Below are 19894 nucleotides of genomic sequence, written 5' to 3'. Positions count from 1 at the left end.
ATTGATCATCTTATTTGCAACCTCTGTTTGTAGTCAAGTCATTCATTTACTCAGTATTGAAGTGGAAAAAAAGTAGTGGAAGTTTTTGTAATCATCAAGAGTCAATTTATTTTCATATTCTAAAATGCAAAGGACATAACAGGATTTGAGAATAAATCCAAGGTTGAGTGCACAAAAATGTTTCACTGCAAGCGATTATTTACAAGAATGAAAATCAACAAACTTTACAGAATTCACCAGGTACTGCACCAATATTTAGAGTCAACTTTTGTGAACCTATCAGCACCATATACAGTGGAGTTGAACTGTAATGAAGATTTACTTTTTCTATAAGGACATCAATAGTTTTGCAAATATTAAGGGAATAGAAATTTACTATTAGTGCATTATGGCCCACGGTATGCATTTTTCTTCATACCTTAGAATTATTTTGAAGATCTAATCTTTATATACTTACAACACGCCGCAGTGCATTGTGAGCAGGGCAAACTTGTTGAACATCCCCCCCCCCCCCCCCATGTCCGCATATAATGACATGCCCAAAATTGGGATGCCAGGGTTAAAGTGGTTAATCTTTAACATGTAAAAGGGAACAAATCAAAACAATGCCTACTTCATCAATTGGCACTTTTCCTCAGCTGTGCTACCCATTACCCGTGTATTACCCAGTGAATCATTTGATTGTACCATTACTTTTCTAACCACATTTTACCATAGTGCCATTGTTTAAATATTCAGAATAAATGTTCATCCTCACATTGTCTTCTTGCTCACATAGCATAAATAATACGTCACAGACATCAGTTCTGGCAATATTTGGGCTTTCAAGCAAATAAATCGTAAGGAAATCTGTTCATACAGAAACATGATAAAAACATTGGTTCAAAGTTGATGCAGAGTGATATGCACACATTCTTACTGAGATACCCCCATCAGCATGATAACTTACTCATCTGACTATGACTCTTTCATTTACGAGATAAATTACAGAAAAAGTTCTCTGTATGTTTCTGGATGTTGTGAAATCACATGAATGTTCTAGAGAGGAAGACTAGTAGAATAGTTGCATATCAACCTGACCAAGGGACACAGCAGGATATCGGCAGAATCCTGCATAATATAATAAAAAAAATGAATGGCAAGGAATATACAATTTGATCATTATTATAATGTTAATCAACCTGCCATGGTTTTACTTTGTCCCATTCAAGTTTGGGACCCCCCTTCCCCCGACAGTCAGTCCTTGAAACAACACTGCATTTTGCTTGATTGATGCCTCTAATAGTTACAAGATACAATGGATTTGAAAGCTATAATTCTGTTCAACACTATGCGTGCTATAGAAGAGAAGCCAAAAAACACTTACTACCAATTGAAACAAAGTCTTGATATGAAAGTGACCATCCCGCAGAAGTTCAACACACATGGGTTTAAATACATGAATTACATTGATTTCGTTGCAAACCTTCAGTAGGTATAATAACGAAAGTGCTCTTGTCAAACCTGTAAAAAAATAATTTATACACGCCCCACCCCTCTGGCTGTGTGATTGGAGGGTTCGTCACAAAATCATTCTCAATTGTTTCACTTTAGTGGTGGTCAGCCTTCCAATCATCTGTGTCACCGTGGCCTGTCGTTCTGGTTAGTTGTCATTTGTTAAACGGGAGGCAGGCGGGCAGAATGACGGTGGAGCAGGCGGGGCCCGCTAAGGGCTCTGCAACCTCTCCCTCCAGCTCTGTCCATGTGCCTTTCTCTGGGCTGTAGCAGATGGTCGAAGACTTGTAGGCCCCCTGAAACAATGATTTGGAGTTGTCACTCACTATGAATCCACACCGCTGTTGTTTTGATGATTTCAGCGTACAGAATAAATAGTAATGGTACAGTACGGGACTCTCTCTTTCCCAGGTGTAGTTTTGAGGTTAGGTTAAGGCACTTGCGAGTCGGACCCATTTTTATGGGTCGCGATTCACAAGTAAATATCCCTTTAAAAAAAAGATTTATTTCTTTGTTTTTTTCTCTCACAATTATTCATAAAAAAATCTAAATTCCATAAATAAACACATTAAAAAAACTTTAGAATTAGTGAAAAATAGCAGATCTACAAGCTCTTGTGAGCTTGTAGATCGGCTATTTTCACTAGTTTGGATCCCGGGGAAGACACAAAAAAGACCTAAAACAATTGGGAACCACTGGGTTACGGCATAATTATTTTCGGTGAGGTTTAAGGTTAGGTATAGGCATATAACCACGCCCACCTGGGCGAAACACCAAAGAAAGAGGGAGTCCCGGTACTGTACAGAGGAAACCAGACATACAAGGTTTCCGCAATATTGTGACGCCAAGTATGGCGTCACAATATTGCGGAAACCTTGTATGTGGAAAACTGTTACTTTCCAGGAAAGGGGAAAAAAGAACCTGTGTTCAAATGGATCCAATATAGTTATTTATTTAGTCACAAGCTCTTGTTAATAGTTTTCGTGGGTTAATTATTTATGAAAACCCCACAGACAGACTTTAACCACTTTCAACCTGGCATCCCTATTTTGGGCATGTCATTAGCCTTTTAGGCATTTTTCAAACATAGCGTAAATAGCAGATCTACAAGCTTGTAGATCGGTTGTTTTCACTACTATCATACAACTAAGAATAAAATAGGCAGGCATTCGTAAAAAATATGAAACATGGAGATACAAGGTTTCTGCCCAACAGCAATGATAGATAATGAATGTGAGACGTTACCATGCTCCAGCTGTAGCCCCCCACTAAAAAGATGCTGTCATCCAGAATGCAACAGCCAGGTCCACTGCGGCCTTCCAGTATAGGGGTCTGGAGGATGTTCCACGTGTCTGCCTTAGGGTCATAGCACTCTACCAGCATCACGTCTAAGTGGGAGAACCCTGGTAGAAAAGGTGGGGAGAAAAAAAGAGAAAACCCTTATTCCTGAGATCAGTTATGTCCTTTCATTCTGCCAGAAAAAAGACACAGCAAAAGAGAAGGACATGCACAAATGCCCTATATAGTCTAACAGGGGTTCCCAAACATTTCCATGCCAAGGATCCCCACAGCTTCTGGCTAATCCCCAATTGTGAAAAGGCTTGGATTTTTTAAAATATAATAACGAAAATAGCCTATCTACCAGCTCAAAATACATTGCATCATGACGCATTGTGAGCTTGTATATCTGCTATTTTTTCTATTTTGGCAAAAAAATATTTCTGTTTCAAATATTTTTATAGATTTTCCAAAATGAAGCAATGAAAAAATAGACAGTACAAAGGTCACAAGTTCAAAGCATAAAACTGAAAAAGACAACACGAAGCAAAGACAAATACAAAGTACAAACATTTTTGAACATTTTGGGCAATGTCCAAAATAGGGACGCCAAGTTGGAAGTGGTTATACTGATATAGAATCTTCTGAATTTAATTTGAGTTGAAATTACAATTTACACAATTGCACAATTCCATGATGACCTGTGGTCTAACACAGGTCATCACCGTCTTTCCATGATGGCGGCATCGCTTTTACATGACTCCACAAAGAATTGATCTGGACCTGTTTTTCTACACAGTACCTGAGAAACACAAGTCCTTACCTTTCAAATGGTTTCCCCCAATAGCATAGAGACGGTCATTCATGCCAGCTAGGGCATGAATGGCACGCTTTGTGTTCATATCCTGTTTCCTCGCCCACACGTCCATTATGGGGTCATAGCAGTAGAGCCAGGACACATACTCTCCATTGTGTACTCCACCTGCAACAAGTACACAGTAAAATCCTCCGTGTTAATTTAACTCTTAAAGAGTATAAAAATGGACACACATGGACCCGCAAGGGTCAATTTCTACAATCTTTACTGTGTAAAAATAGCATTATGCTGTTATCACTCGAATAGAAACACAGGCTGTTACCGTACAAGAGTAGCAATAGCAAACGAATACTTTTGGGTAAATTGAACAATAATACCAGGATGTCTGTCATATTAAAGAAAGTCTTTAGAGGACATTGATTTAGCCCTCTGACAGGTCTAAAGGTATCCTTTAGAGTTTCATTTATAACTAGAAAAAGTGCTCCTCGGAGCACAGGTCTCCGCCAGTTCAGGTAGGTTATTGTGGGGCAGCAATGTTCAGAATTTGCCAATCAGGATGGAATATGACAAATCGGACAGAACCATCTTGATCACTTGACTATAGAGATAATGGGTACCGATTTGCATGATTGGACAACATAGGAGTGTAGGAGTAATATAAAAAAGAAAAGTGTTGCAAAAATCGGCCTCCTGGTGGCGCTATAATAGGGCAATGTTAAAAGAGTGGCATTTGTTCTTCAACGTAGTGCGAATGTGCGTGCAAAGTGTCACCGCAATCGGACGCTGCGTCACATGACTACCGCTTTGCGTGAAATTTGGATAAATTCTGAAGGCTTACATCAAAACATTTGTTTTACATAAGTCGGCCTCCTGGTGGCGCTACGAAAGGCAAATGTGAAAAAAGCAGGGCAGATGTTTTTTCTTGGCCTCTAGGGAGTGTGCGTGCAAAGTTTCACGCAGATCGGTACAGCTATAGTTCAAAAGACAAATCGGCCTTTTATAGCGCCACCATGAGGCTGATTTGAGACATTTCAAGTGGCATTTATTCCTCGGCCTAGTGGGAATGTGCGTGTGAAATCTCACGGAAATCGCAAGCTGCGTTCATGATTTGAGCCATTTTGTTGAAAACGGAGCAATCCTGCAAACTTTGGAAGCCAACCTTAGCCAATCAGGATAGAATATGGAAAATTGGACAGATCCGTGTTGATCACATGACTATAGAGATACTGTGTACTGAATTGCGTGATGTTTGGATAAAATCTGTAGGAGTACTGTCAACAAATGTGTTTTGCAAAAAGCGGCCTCCCGGTGGCGCTATAACAGGTCCATGTGAACATTTTGGGGCAGAGGTTCTGCTCTGGCATCCAGGGAGTGTGTGTGCACAGTTTCGCTGCGATCAAGCCAACGGTGCCAGAGATTAGCTGTACACAAAATGACAGAATGACGGACGGACACACGGACGGACGGACAGGGGGTAAAACATACTCTCGCCATGCCTTTCGGCCTGGCGGAGACAACAAGATATCTGCCATTTAAAGGGAAACGTCACTCCAGGTTATTCTTGCATTTCTTGAAACGTTGCTTACCTAGAGAGTATAATGAGCTTACAGCCAGTTCTCTATATATCATCCAGCCTGATCTCCAGAGAATACCGTAACATTGCACGGAACGAGTGCACTTCATTCCGTGGATAGTCACCTCGGAACTCCCAAATTGCGTGCATATGTACGGCGAGTCCCACGGTGGGCGTAACCAGTCGCAACACGGAAAAAGTCCGCACAATAAAATTTACGATTCTGTGCCTATCGGTACATAACTCAAACGGCGCTGAGTAGGCACAGGCGAATGTCCCACCGTTCAGGACGGCAACTCGGTCGCCTTAGCTCCCTCGGTGGTCCTTCACGGGGTGACAATTCGCCTGTGACTGCGCGCCTCCGAAATGGTTTTGTCACAAAGGCAGCACCGTACCATATGCACGCAATTCGGGAGTTCCGAGGCGGCTATCCACGGAATGAAGTGCACTCGTTCCGTGCAATGTTACGGTAATCTCTGGAGATCGGGTTGATATCATCAGTCCAGATTTATAGCCCTATCTTACTGTACATGCTCCAAATTCCCGCTTTACAAAGCACTTCAACCGAGGTGAGAAAAAAAGAAGCGCAAGAGTTTGATCAAACAATAATCGAACACAAAAATCATTGTAAGCATGTAGAGGGTACAATAGTTCTTAATTTTTCAAAGTCAATGAGGGTGGTGTTATTGGGGCAGCGGTAGCCTAAAGGTTAGAAGAGCACACTTGTGACCGAAAGGTATCCGGTTCGATCCCCCGGGCCGGCAGGACAAATCTGGGAGGGGAAGTGAATGGCCACCACTTACTCCTCCCCCAACACAGCTGAAGTGCCCTTGAGCAAGGCACTGAACCCCCAACTGCTCCAGTGGAGCTGCTCAGTGGTCAACAATATAAGACTGCTGAGCCTACGTACACTGGGTAAATGAAGGTTTAATTATTCCTTTTGGGCGGTGAAACCGCCCCTATATGTGAGGTTTGGACATCGACATTCGATTGCACCCCCCCAACCCTGCGCTGTGATTGGCCACCAGTGTACCCCCCTAACCCTGCACCGTGATTGGCCAATCACAGTCTATTCAGGACTGTGATTGGCTAGTGAAACATGACACATGTGCATAGCCCTATAAATAGGACTATGCACTTAAAAAAAACTTTTTTTAAGTTAGGGGTGTACAATGGTTGGTCCACAATATTACTTTTCTTTAAGTGAACTTCCATCACTGTGATGACCAAAGTGACCACACCGCCCACTTCACACTGGGTGTGATTTTTTATATATTTAAATGATGCTTTGCAGCAGAATTCCCTTTTAAAACAACAAATGTTATGCCTTTACTCTGACAAAAACAACTGCTGGCATGCCTGTAAAAAGCAACTGAAGACCAGCAGAGGGACACTGAGTGGCAGAGGACTTTGGCCTGACCTGAGATGTAAATCTTCCCATTGTGCACTGATCCTGCATGGGCAGCCAGGGGCTGTGGCAGCGATGACACATAGTTCCACTCGTTAGTCTCCAGGTTGTAGGACTCCACGCTGGAGAGGTAGCCCGCCTCGTTCCTTCCACCAATCACGTACAGGTGCTTATCCAGGCGGCAGGCAAAGAAACTGGCTCTCCTGAGGAGGAGGTGTCAAAGCAGACAACATCATTACACCAACGATGACAGATTCATTGAATACTTATCAACAGATGTGTCTGTCTGTGAGATGGGAATTGTTTGCGGTGGACAGATTTGAACTGATACGGATTACATTTTTGGGGAAATAGAGCTAAGTTATAAATCCTTAGTAGTAACTGTGAGAATGTGGTAAAAAAAAAAGGGGATGCAATAAGTATCAATTAGTGACTTTGTATTTAAGTGTTCATTGTGTTCATGTGTTTATTGTTACTTTATTGTTATTGCACATACAATGCAGTTGGTTGCAACACTACAGGCATTGAAATTATTGTACTACCTCTTCAACAGTGTAGATACAATTTTAAACTAGATCTGCTACTACTAGATCAAATACAGATAGTCAGAATAAGAATATGAATACAAATAGCAATTAATGCAACTATTACATCGCTAACTTACCTCTCCTGCATAGGTGGCAATTGTATCCAGCTGTTGAATCTGGGATCATAACGGCTGACATAATTAGTGCTGTGTTTTCCTGTAAAAGAAACATAATAAGCTCAGTTTTCAATATTTTCAAAAAAGTACATGTAAAGAGTTAAAGGTAGGGTAAGTGACATTTTTGGGTTAAAACCAAAAGTATTTTTTTTAAAGGTTAAAGCACTATATTCTGATAGTAATCATTGCTATAGAGTGTTTGTTCAGTAATAGGAGTCTCCCCGTCTCTCCAGCTCTATAATAAACAGAAAATACATTTTCCGGTAGGTGTGAAAATCTCAACCAATCAGGAGAAAGTACCACTTTTTAAGCTTAATTTTTATAGTGTTCCAGTTCCAATTTTGCCTGCTCATTTCTTAGTGTCATCACTTCCAATTTCACTTGTTTAATCTATATCCTGATTGAGTTCTCTATCCTGATTGGATAAAATTGGAAATGAAACTGAAACTGAAACGAAAATGCATTTTCTGTTTTATAAAGAGCTGGAGAGACATGGAGACTCCTTATATGGACAGGACACTCTATAGTAACGAGCACTATCAGAACATAGACCCATTTTGCAATTATTTGAATAATTGCAAATCACTTACCCTACCTTTAATTTCCAAAATACTACAATAGGTTATGTATTCAATAAGTTCTTTACTAAACAACTATACAATTTAAATATAGTACTTAAACTTAAAATAGTACCATCATTTATTTTGAGTTTGTGCTACTTTATCAATCAATTTATAGATTTGATTGAATTATTCATTTATTTATTTATCCTTTATTTAACCATGGTAAAACCCCATTGAGACATTTAGATATCTTTTTAAGTTGGCCCTGGCCAAGTAGGCATCATACATATAGTTTCATATAAAAACACAAAAATTCAAAACATGATGACAAACAATATACAAATATACAATATACAAATAGAATACAAATAAAAGTATATAACATTTTAAAAACTAGAAACTTTAAAAAGAAAGTGCAGTCCATGGCAAGCAGGTGTAAAATATGTTCATTAAAATTATCAATTCCAATGAGGAATTGATCTAGCTTCAAATATTTTTGTAGATTCCAAGAGAATGGTGCAGCATAACTAAAGTTCCCAAATTCACTCACAGTGGGAACATAATATGAGATATAATTCTGTGACCTCAGATTGTAATGCAGCATGTTAGAGTGTGTCTAAAGTACGAAGATGTGATTCTGGGGAATTCATGTATAAAATATCACCGTAATCCAATATAGGCAAAAAAGAAATAGCCACAAGCCCCTTTATTTTATTTTTTTGCTTGAAAGCTGAAACATAGTTTCTAAATAAAAAACCTAGTTTAAGTTAAGCCACTTAAAACCATTCATAGACTTAGTAACCTTGACCCGAGTTGACTCTGTACTTGGACTGCTTTTTCCCGTCAAACACCAAATCTCTTGTGAGCTTGTATTCTTGTATTCTATTATTTCAATGTTGTTTTATGCTATTGCTTTGCTTTTTTTTGCTTTATTGTAAAATTATTTGTACTTTTTCTGTAAAGCACTTGATATCTAATTTTGGTACCAAACCCTTTGCATGTGTAGAGTTGATGGTATTACCATTAGGGTTCCATTGGTCCTCTCCACCCATCAGCAGTATGAAGTTCTCCACCTCCACTATACAGTGATGAGCGCTGTTGTAAGGCATAACTGGACAAAAACCAAACAAAAATGATGTCACTCAGCAGCAACCTCAAGCCCATGAGAGCATGTCTTCTGTAGAGGACAGAACTAAGTTACCCTGAATTACAGTTTCTTTATTTGTCTCATCTACAGCAGGGCTGAATTTTGGCAGTTTTTTAAAATGAAAATACATTTATGGTATTTATTTTTCAGCAGTTTCTATTATCTTCTAAACACAGAGGGTTTGATAGGGAGTTCACACTAGTACAAATACATTCAGTATGTAAGCCTATCCATTATTGTCAAATAACACAATAATAATAATTCTTTAACCTTCTATCAGCAGCTATCTCTTTGTATCATTTCCATTCCCCACAACTATGGAGTGTGCTTGCAGCAATAGTAGTATTGGTCTGTGTGTCTGCAATAGCCGTATTTCCTAGAATACTGATCAGATTTAGAGGAAATGTCTCACATACAGTAGGTTGACAGTCAACCAAAGACCTGAATTCTTGAATATTTTCTTTATTAGTCAGTGCGACAAGTATTCATCTATCCAATAATTCACGAAACCTGTATGTGTGTGTCTGTCTGTCCCGGGCATAACTCAGACGCCATCCAGGCTTCCATTTTGGCGTGTAAGGTGTGGAGTGCTGAGTGGCAATTCAATCGGAACAACGGTTTCCGATAACCAAAAAAACACAAAACAAAATAAAATGTATCTCCACTGTGTGTTTGAGGTGGTGTTGGCACTGGCTTCCCTGATTGGCCAATCCGACCCATCGGCATCATTGTTTGGCTGAGCTTTGCGTCACGCTTATATAGCCAATATAAGTGGCAGCGTGTGTACCAGCGTTTGTACGATGGAACAAATAGTACGAGATCTGTGCTCATGAGTGAAGGAAGCTGCAGCGAACAAAAGCAGCAACGCAAAGCAAAACATGATGCGTGTGGAGCTGACAACAGGTACAATGAGTACATTAAATAACAGGAGTATTGCGTAACGGGTGGGGTGTGTATTCCCGCCTTGCATCGTTCCCAACTTGCATGGCCCCTGAGTAATTTGTATTAATTCATCAGTGTCTAAAACAATCAAAGTGGAGGATTAGACTTTATACCTTTTCAATGCACAAGGGCATTCCAGGATATAGATTGTCTGCTCCGCGGACGCTTTTGTTAAATTAGTTTCGGTTTGTTTCGAGGGGGGAAGGATCGACGGACACGTGAATCCCGCCCACTACATTTGATTGATCTGAAGGCACGCCCACTTGTAGGCAGTGCGTACACGTTATGACGAGCCTCCCCGACAGATTCCAACGCAGAGCAGAATCTGTTCTTGAGAGATTAGATTGTATGTAGACTGTGTTTACTACATGTCACATTACCAACATGGGGAAGAGCAGCACTTGCAGATTTTGTCAAAGGCTCTGCCTGCTCACGTGTGGTGCAGGCTTCTCTCTGATGGCCATTTTAGTTTGTAACAGTATTTTTATTTTTTTCTATTGTTAAATCTAGTGCAGTGTCCGTTCGGGGCATGGCCGTTAAGAGTGTGTGTCCGATTGGGGCATGGACTTTCAGAGTGTGTGCCTGTTCAGGGCATGGCCATTCAGAATCCATACCCGTTCAGAGCATGGCCTGTGAGAGTGCGTGCCCGTTCGGGGAGTGGTCGTTCAGAGTGCGTGCCCGTTCAGGGCACGGCCATTCAGAGTGCGTGCCTGCTTGGGGCATGGCCATTCAGAGTGCGTGCCCATTCAGAACGGGCCGACTGTTTGGCTCCCGGTATTGCTGCTTACAGCGATGCTGCGGGGCGTGCCTGTTCGGAACGCATGGCTGTTCGGAACGAGGGGCAGCCGGAACGAGGGGCAGCTTGGAGTGGTCCCATTGCTTGGCCTCTCGGCAACACATCTGCCAAATGTGAAGTCAATCGGATGAATGGGTAGACAGACACACAGGGATGGATTCCTGGAATTTATACTGTAGATGGATGAGCCATCATAGATAATCTTATCATGATAGGCCTATTCATGAGCAAAGTCTGCACATATACATTAATGTACTTCACAGCGCAATATGAGTTAGTATGGGATAACAGCCAGCAGAGGTGCCCATATCTAAACTTAGGGCCCCTTGCAGAGGAGTTTCCCTTGTGTATGTTTTTTGTGGTTCCCATCCTCTCTCTTCCATCTTCTCCTGCTAAAGTGACCCCATTGAGATGTAGAGAAATGGTCTTAGGTGACAGTCATAATGAACATGATCGTGTTCACTCAATAAATCTCGGGCCCGGCGCCTTTTGAGCACAAATCAGTGGAATGTTAAAGCCCACCTGTCTGTCTCCATCAGTCATTTCCACTGTCACCTCCCCACCGCCTGATGGATCACAGTTGCTGTAAAATTAGACAGCCTTGAATCTCATTTCTTTCCAATTGGCCTCTCCCTGCAATCTCACTCTGGCTGGCTGACATGTGGAGGTCCTCCACAGGAAAGGGGTGAGCCCCAGACAGGGACTAGTACTGCATACACTAAACATAGTTTTATCTTGAACGAGGGGATTAGGTTGCCTGCCTCCAGTGCACCTCAAAGGCAAGCGCCACGTGACTTGCAGATTTCCCTTACATGCTATTTACATTATCTTTCAGTCAGCAGTATATAGCACATGGATGGATGGCTTTTTATTTGATGTCTTCTGACACGCACTCATACTAAACACCATCTGATACAGACATGGGGGGAAAAAACGGATTGCTAGTTTATAGTACACGCAGGCTGCAGTGGGAAAAGACTGAGGAGGGAATCCTGCACTATATTCTGTGGGAGGATTTGGGCCATTTTCCCTGCATCCACAGGTGTCCGGGATACAGGTGAACAGTAGGCTAAGTGGTACCATCTAGCTTCGACTAATAGTGCCAGGAGGATGATATAATCTAGGTGATGTGCAATGAAATGAAATAAAATGAAATAAAATGTAGTCACTCTCGTTTGCATCCACAGTGCATGATACTGTATTACCACTGATAATGGTGACGGAAACAAAAGTGAGATACATTTTTCTATTCATTCATTCCATTCTCCCCTAACCTCACTACTAAATTGTGGGGGTGGTGGGTGAGCGGGGGTGTATACTGTATAGATCAGCAGGAGGACAGAACAATCATGGCCTATGAGATGGACGCCATCACTCCATTGTACAGTGAGCTCTCAGGCTCACTAGAGGGAGTCAGAAACCTCTGCATTGAGGCACGGTCGGGGTCGGTTGAATGACTCCACAGCTAATGCACCACTGCTGCTCTAGCACTGACGTTTCCTCAACACCATTAGCATCTCACCCCACTGCGCAGCATTCTTTTGTTCTAGACCACAGCTTAGATGAGGTCCATTTTAAATTGTTAAAAGTCTTACGTGAGCTCGGTTATGAGTGTCTGGGGAGAGTTAAGCGTGATTTGTACTTGGCTGCGTGCCGTGTGTCACACACTGAAAATAACAGATTTACAAGCTCTCAGCGTGTTGCAGCACGATGCGTTGTGAGCTTGTAGATCATATATTTTCATTGTGCGACACCGGTGCGCAAATAAGTGTAAATCACCCTTTAGTCGAGCACTATGGCTGAGCCCCTGTCTGTCTTTTGTCTTCTGTTGCGTCACGCAGCCATGGGTACACTAGATGGCAAACGTTACACTGGAATCACCGAGCAGCAGATATCTGACGTGACAAGAGGGATCAGATTCTTCCTAAATTGTGTTGATGAATGTCTTAATCAAAGGCTGTCCCTCTCAGGTTTCGCCTCATTGAAAAGTTATGATTGAATGTTAATAATCTTCTATTCCACATCCATTGTGTGGAAGCTACATCAGATGGTCACTGATGTGTTAAGGGGATGATTTTGCAGTTTTGTCCTTCCACTCGGACACGGACCATTTGAGTGTTAACTTTTTAGTTTTGAGTGATGGAAATCCCTATTGACCTTTTGCTTGTTGCAGTTTATACCCGTGAGTGTGAGTTTAATGAGAAAATGACAATATAAATACCAGTGGGCTTCAGGCTGTTGTGTGTGCATGCCTCCTTTGGTATAGTGTAGCCTGACAAATTTGGCCAAGGTGAAGAATCAGACCAATGCCAAGGAACTAATGATTCCAGCACGGAAATAAACCCTGCCCTGTATTGTCTATGAATTTATATAGATCACCAAAGTTGCACTGAGCTGAAGAAACCATTAATATATATCCTAATACAATGCAACACTAACATAAAACCAATGCCAGAAACAACCATTGGAACCGAATGGGAATATAAAGAGCACAGGGTCACGCCTGACAGCCAATGGACCTATGCCTAATAGGTACGAATGGTAAGACATTATTGAGATATGGCTCTAACCAAAACAAAGGACAACAACTCAATATGACCACCAATGATGATGCAAAGGACAGATATGGTTTCCCATTAGCTCTCATTTGACCTTTGCAATATGGCAAGAATATAGGTGGTGTGCTTCAAAAGGTCAGAGAAGACAGGGGAGAAAAGAGAGTCTTGAAGCAGGTGCTATACAAATAAGATTCCTCTTTGTAAAATCACAGGAAGGTTCATCTGATGTTTTCTCCATGGATAGCAAATTGTTTTCATTAGAGCACATTTCTGTGGGACTCTGACAGTCTGCCTTCAATGTGAAAACAATATCACAGGCTGATATTCTACTACAGTCTCTACAGTACTATGTTATATGCCACCATTCAAAATACATTTGTGGAATTTCATTCAATTGTGTCAGTGACTTCTACTATATTTTACCTCTCGCTGTGTGTATGATGTAGTGAATAATGTTATTGCTGAATTAATCCAATCCACATAAACTGTCTCTGGTAAGACCAAAATCAATCCCAATAGCAACATTTAAATATGTGAATTAATTTGCGTATACTGGTCAGCTGTGGTGTATGTAGCCTGTCAAACTGCCTTTAGTAAAGGCTGTTGAGGTAGCATCCAAGATTGCACTGTCTATGCCACAATAGATCATTAGATTCAAATAAATCTCACCATGCATCTTGCCAGGATATTTCAGCAAAAACAAGGGAGCCCAGGCATGAAACTCCACCGTGGTGTGGAGTCACGCTCTGATTAAAAACTTATATTAAAAGTGATAGTGATACATCATTACCTCAAGGATTTAGGGAACTCCTTCCCTCATTTTCCGTGGAAATTAACCTGTGTTAAAGCCAGCCATAGGAACAACCATTTCTCATCATAAAGGAAGTGAACGGAAGATGCCTCGGGTAAAAAAGAAAAAAGTGGAGCCTTTCTACTTACTTGTAAGAATCTTCCATGTCTTTTTGTCGTCATCATAGTACTGGACCAAATTACTGGGGAGGCGATCAGGTCCAGGAGGCAAACCACCCGCCAGTAACAACAATCTCTTGTTGGAACGGATTCTGCAATGTCAAAAAAGAAAAAAAGGGGGGAAAGTGTGGGTTTGTGTCACACAAAAACAAAGTAAAATCTGGTTTCAACTCTGCAAGTGTACTTTTGACCGGATTTTACACTCTGAGTGTCATTAATTTACCCTGCATTCCACTCTTTTCAGATGCAACAAATGGATGCTCAACAGCAGATTTGAAAGCTTAGCACACTTTCAATGAATGAATGCAATGAAGGAAGGCATAAGGAACACATGAATAAATAAATAAATTCACTTTGAACACCAACCTTGTTTTAACAAGGGCTAGTAATCTACTGATTGATTGATCAAATTCATCACATTCAACTGAAAATGCTAAACAGACCACTTCCCATTTCGATTGCTTCTGGAATGGTTATTATACTCTACAGATACCTTTTCAATTATCTATGAAGCTTTCTCCATTCTGCAGGATGCTAAGCTGCAGGGCTACAGCTGGTAGGGTACAGCCATAGACTGTAAAAAATATGGACGAAGGGAGCCCCATTGGTCTCTAGACCTGTTTTGAAGCCACTTTTTCGACAAATTCAAATCCACCATCTTGGAACTTCCGGTCCCGAAAAGCAACTGGAAACGAATGCTATTGGCTGGAAGGGCATGGGTTCTACCGGGTCTTCACTCGGTAGAACCAGTAGAAGCCCTAGAAGCATCTATAATATAATCTATATATTTAATCTATTAAACTAGCGATTGAAAACATAAAGTATTTATGAAAATGTTTACCAAGGTAATAAAATCAAGTGTAAAGTCCGGCCAAAACCTCAATCACTTGAATGGAGCATTAGTTTTTCTGCAGCCAGCAGGAGGGGAAATAGCGGCCCATTAATGAGAACTGCAGGGGAAACGGCTCTTCCTTATTGGCCTCATTTTAAAAACCGGATGCTTGCCGCCTAGGTACAGCCAACATGAAATGTCTCCATTCCATTGGTTGTAGTGATTCATGTGACATTTCTGAGCCAATTGTGCGACACAGTATTTCCTATTGTTTGTTTAGGAAACTTCACTTCACTTATTTTTTTATGGCACATTAACCATGAACTCTACCACCCCTATTCTGGGGGCGAAAATTTTGCTGAAATAGCAGATCTACAAGATCACAATAAGTCACGTTGCAATGCGTTGTGAGCTTGTAGATCGGCTATTTACAGCAAAGTTATTTGGTGTAGAGGGGAAACAAGGGAACCAGGGGACCTGGTACTGTGCCAGACCCCTAGTGGTTGAAATCTGAATGTCCGGAAATCTGAATGGTTTCTAAACTACGTCACGCTAAGCTTGGCCAATCAAAAAGAGGGACATGTAAGAAAACGTAAACGATAGCAAAAGGGGACCGACAAAGCCACATGTAGGGCTGACCCCCTGGGTCTGGCAACAAAAAGGAATGGACCAAGTATAGGCCACGGTCAACTTAAATATATACGGTTTAAGTGATTAATGACCATTATCTGGTTCCTAACCAATTTCAACTCAAATCTGAATGGCTACCAATTCATCACAATATGCAGCTAAAGATTGGGCAGATTTGGCCTTTATTATTATCAAGCGCTTTCAACATTTCTTTTTCTGTTTTAACTTTTTTTTTATGCTTGGCTAAATAGCACCCCTCGGTGCATCCTCTGCAACTGGCCCACTCAGAAGTGTTTTGGGGTTATTCATATGCAAATGAGCCCCTGGACATAGATAATGGTGATTAATTGAGAGGAGAGAAACAGTGGCATGTGAAACTAATTATGAGGATTCTTGATTCCTTTCTCATTTGGATTCATAATATGTGGAAATATAGATATGTTATTCAGATAACGCAATACATGAAAAGTGAGTCTGTTATCTTTTCAGCACACTTCTTTTGAGTTTATGAATTGATCTCCTGCCTTACCATAAATCTATGTATTCACGGTTAACTTTTTTGCACTCATATGATGTCCAACCAATATTTACAATAAAATCTCAATTTCACCTTGATGTGATTGATGGCATTTCAGGCTTTACAATTTACCAAAGCCACCCCTGTGTACCATACCTGACAGCTGCAGCAGCATCAATCAGTCATCCTGCTGACAACACCTGTCTACTTATCAGATCTAAAAGAGCTGATCATGACAAACACAGAGGGGGTCCATGCAGCCAGGATCATATTTGTGTGGGTGACACACGTGAGGAGCTGCACCCAATTGCGCCCCGACTCAGTGGCTATGCTAAATTTCCCTTTGTGTAGCATCAATAACTGCAGTAACATTTCAATTTAATTGCGTGCCAATCCATGCGGTAATTACCACGTAACTATCGTGTCAAAAGGTAACAACTTGATTTACAGCATTTAAAATGGTTTCTATGAACATTATCACCGATTAATTGTAGAAAGTTTATGCTTATTAAGTCTTCACCAAATAATACAGCACTATTGCACTTGTGATAGAATCTAAAAGTTGTAAAGTATCCTAATTAAGAAGATGTGATAACCTAGTGATTGTGGATATGTTTCTAGAATTCCAAAAACTGCTTTGAAAATCCCAAACAATCAATAGCAGAGTTCAAAACCTTTGGCTCCTCCTGGTACTGTCTCTGTTGGTACACAGCTAAATTTAACTGTGAACAGCTTCACAGCCGTCTGGCTGAGCCTCACAACCCTCTTTGGCTGACCCTCTACTTATCATGGATTACACTGGCAGTATTGCCAATAACTGGAATAAGTGGGTGATTTGTTGATGTGAAGAGTGGGCAGGCGATAAGCAGGATATATCTAGTACTATTTTACCCTCACAAGGTCTGTTAATGGATTCCTGGCTGTTGTGCATGTCAGTGTTGGGGGTCATCCGTATGCATGTGTTTCTGTTTGTTTGTTTGTCTGTGTGTTGGGCTTTCTCTCTCGTGCTGGACTCACCTGCTGGCCACAGTCTGCCTGCAGTGCTGCCTGAAGGGCATCAGGTGGTAGTTCATGGCATCCATGAGAAGCTTCTGACACACAGGGTCAGTCCTCATGAAGTCAACAGACTGCACCCTCTCCACCAGCTCAGGGGCAGGGATGAGGGCGAAACGCAGCCTCTTCATAAGGTCCGGGGCATGGTGCATGCGAGTCTCCCTGTCATGCTCCAGCCAAAGGACTGACATCTGGAAGAGAGCCAGCTCTGACTCCACAGGCGGTGGCAGAGCATCCAGCATGGCGCACATCTCCTCAAAGTTCAGCAACAGCACGTCTTCCACCAGGTACTTGTTGGCCAGCTTCTTGGTCTCGTCCAGTCCGTGGAGGGCTGCGATCTTGCAGATCGGCTTGTAGTTTTGCACAGAAATCTGGTCGTTGAGGAACTGCACACTGAGTTTGGTGATCTGGGGGATGTTGAGGATCTTGCTGACTGAGAGCACCTCTTCCACTGTGTCCAGGGAGAGAGTCACGTTGGCAGTGTAAAGGTACTCCAGCACTAACCTTAGTCCAATGGACGAACAGCCCTGGAGCACCAGGTTGTTGATGGGCCGGGAGCTGGTGGTCACCATCTTGTCATCTGGGGAAGACGAGGGGGTTCCGCTGCTCCCCTGGTCTCCTTTGCTCCCCTCGTTGTTGTTGATTACATGGTGAGAGGAGAAGAGAGATCTGAAGTACTGGGAACAGGATGCCAGCACTGCTTTGTGACAGTGAAACTGCTGTCCCTGGGCAGTGAGAGTCACATCACAGAAAAGCTGTTTCCTCCATAGGAGATTGAGCCCATGCAGCAGGGTGTCACTGTGTGTTGGGTCAAAGGTGGATGTTCTATCACCCGATCTGGACATGACTTCCTCACTGTGAACAAATAAACCATGCCAGCCATTCACCACAAGTCATTTATTGGCACACAAAATGATAATACACAGTAGCCTGTAGTCTAGATTGTATCACTAGATCCCTAAATATGGAACGGGACTTCTCAAATAAGTTGCCGTTAAAGCCTACAGCAATATTGAATATGTCGACCATCCATCCAAATAAATGGAATAACCATCGTGCCATGCCAGACGGCGTAATTCTACATCCCACACCGTTTCAGTCCGTTTAAACTTTGAGCTCTGCAATGGTCGTAAAGAAACAAACAAAAAACGTGGCGGTTCCAGCAGTGTGCCACTCTTATTCATGTTTTCTAGACAAGATCATTTAAATCGAGGCAGAAGCGCGCTGTCAAAACAAACTAGGACGATACGAGAGAGATGCTGCAGCAAGCAGCGGCTTCTTTCTCTCCTCCAGTCTCTCAACCCACGATAACGCAAGTGAAGTTGTTGGATCAGGGAAAAGAGAAAAGAGCAACCCCTACGGTGCCACGGATAAGATGCAGCATTCAGCCATCAACACTTATCGTTTATCTGCTGCACCCCCACAACGAGGGACATTATTACACATGCCACACATTTACGCACGGAAGTCATACAAAAGCAATTAGTTTTGTCTCTCTCTCGATCTCCGCCGTCATCACATCACGGTGCGGGTGCGATCTGAGTTATAGGCACAACGTGAGTATATATCGACGATTATCCATTTACATGCATCTTTCCGATCGGTGTGATCGTAGCCTGCTATTCACGTGTGATGCTTCTTTATACACAGTTAAAATATCTATTCCTGTGCGTAAAAAATGTTTGCAAACTTGCCACGAAGCGTCCCTGTAACGTTGTCGCTACATTCTGTAAAAGCGCTTGCTGTCACAACTAAATGATGTGAGTAGCTCTGCCTGAGAACGAGCCAAACTTACCTGACTTCAGTTCTTGACAAAAGAGGAAAAGTATGGGCTTCAGGTCCCCAATATTGTGACTTGAATTTCCTTTGTTCTCCTTTTCTTTCTTTTTTTTTTTAAAGAAATGTCCTGATCCTTTAAAGTCTATGGCCGTTGCCTCAGAATACTCATTGATTCCCAACTCATAAAGTCACTATTTCACGTTATTTGTTCTCCTGAATTAACAAGAAGTGTGTGAGTGTGTGAGAGGGAGCTGGTGCTTTCTGCAAGAGAAGAAGAAGAAGAAATATACGTGTGACAAATTATGCTACCAAGAAACAACACATCATTATCCTTGGGCCTGGGGCTCAGTGAGTCGTAACGAGAGTAATAGGAAATCCACGGTTGGGGAGAGAAACGGTCGTGCATGGCCGGTGGAGAGAGACCATGCAGGGGTATGGATGCTGGAGAGACTCGCAAAATTATGGCTCAAGGCTATTGTAAAAACTGTCGAGCGTAAATGACTGCGATTTCAAACATCTATGGAAGAAAGAAAAGAGAAAAGGGGGGAGAAAACCCTAGTCTTTCCCTCGCTGTTATAGAGAGAACCGTCAAGTTTTAGTGCGCATTGCTAATTAGTCAATTTCTCTCCGCCTTCACAGCCCGACGACTTTGCTGCTGAGCTGAAACTGCTAATTTCTGGGACCAGCCTTTTTTTGGCTGTGAACTGGATGGATGAATGGCTTGTCTCGCACAAATGACAAAAAGCCCCTGCCTTAATCTCCATCGCCAAAATAACCCCTCATCTCATTCTGCTCCCTGCTAGTCCTTCAAAAGAAGGTGCTCTATATAAACTTT

The 19894-nt window shown here is 41.9% G+C and overlaps 1 protein-coding gene across 1 annotated transcript; it reads right to left on the bottom strand.

Moving 5' to 3' along the window:
- Nucleotides 1-1649: 1649 nt before the first annotated feature.
- Nucleotides 1650-19205, bottom strand: klhl14 (kelch-like family member 14; the record flags this gene model as incomplete). The annotated part of the gene is made up of 9 exons (XM_080439470.1): nt 19076-19205; nt 17245-18135; nt 14219-14340; nt 8858-8947; nt 7235-7313; nt 6583-6773; nt 3596-3754; nt 2740-2897; nt 1650-1790 (listed from the first exon to the last, which is right to left on the bottom strand). The coding sequence occupies exons 2-9, from the start codon at nt 18123-18125 to the stop codon at nt 1650-1652; spliced, it is 1821 nt and encodes a 606-aa protein (XP_080295596.1). The 5' UTR covers nt 18126-18135; nt 19076-19205.
- Between the last annotated feature and the right edge of the window lie 689 nt (nt 19206-19894).

Source organism: Gymnoscopelus braueri (assembly GCF_963280865.1).
Source record: "Gymnoscopelus braueri genome assembly, chromosome: 10".
Lineage (NCBI taxonomy): Eukaryota > Metazoa > Chordata > Actinopteri > Myctophiformes > Myctophidae > Gymnoscopelus > Gymnoscopelus braueri.
Note: the sequence above shows the minus strand (reverse complement) of the source record. Positions and strands in the feature narration are given on the sequence as shown.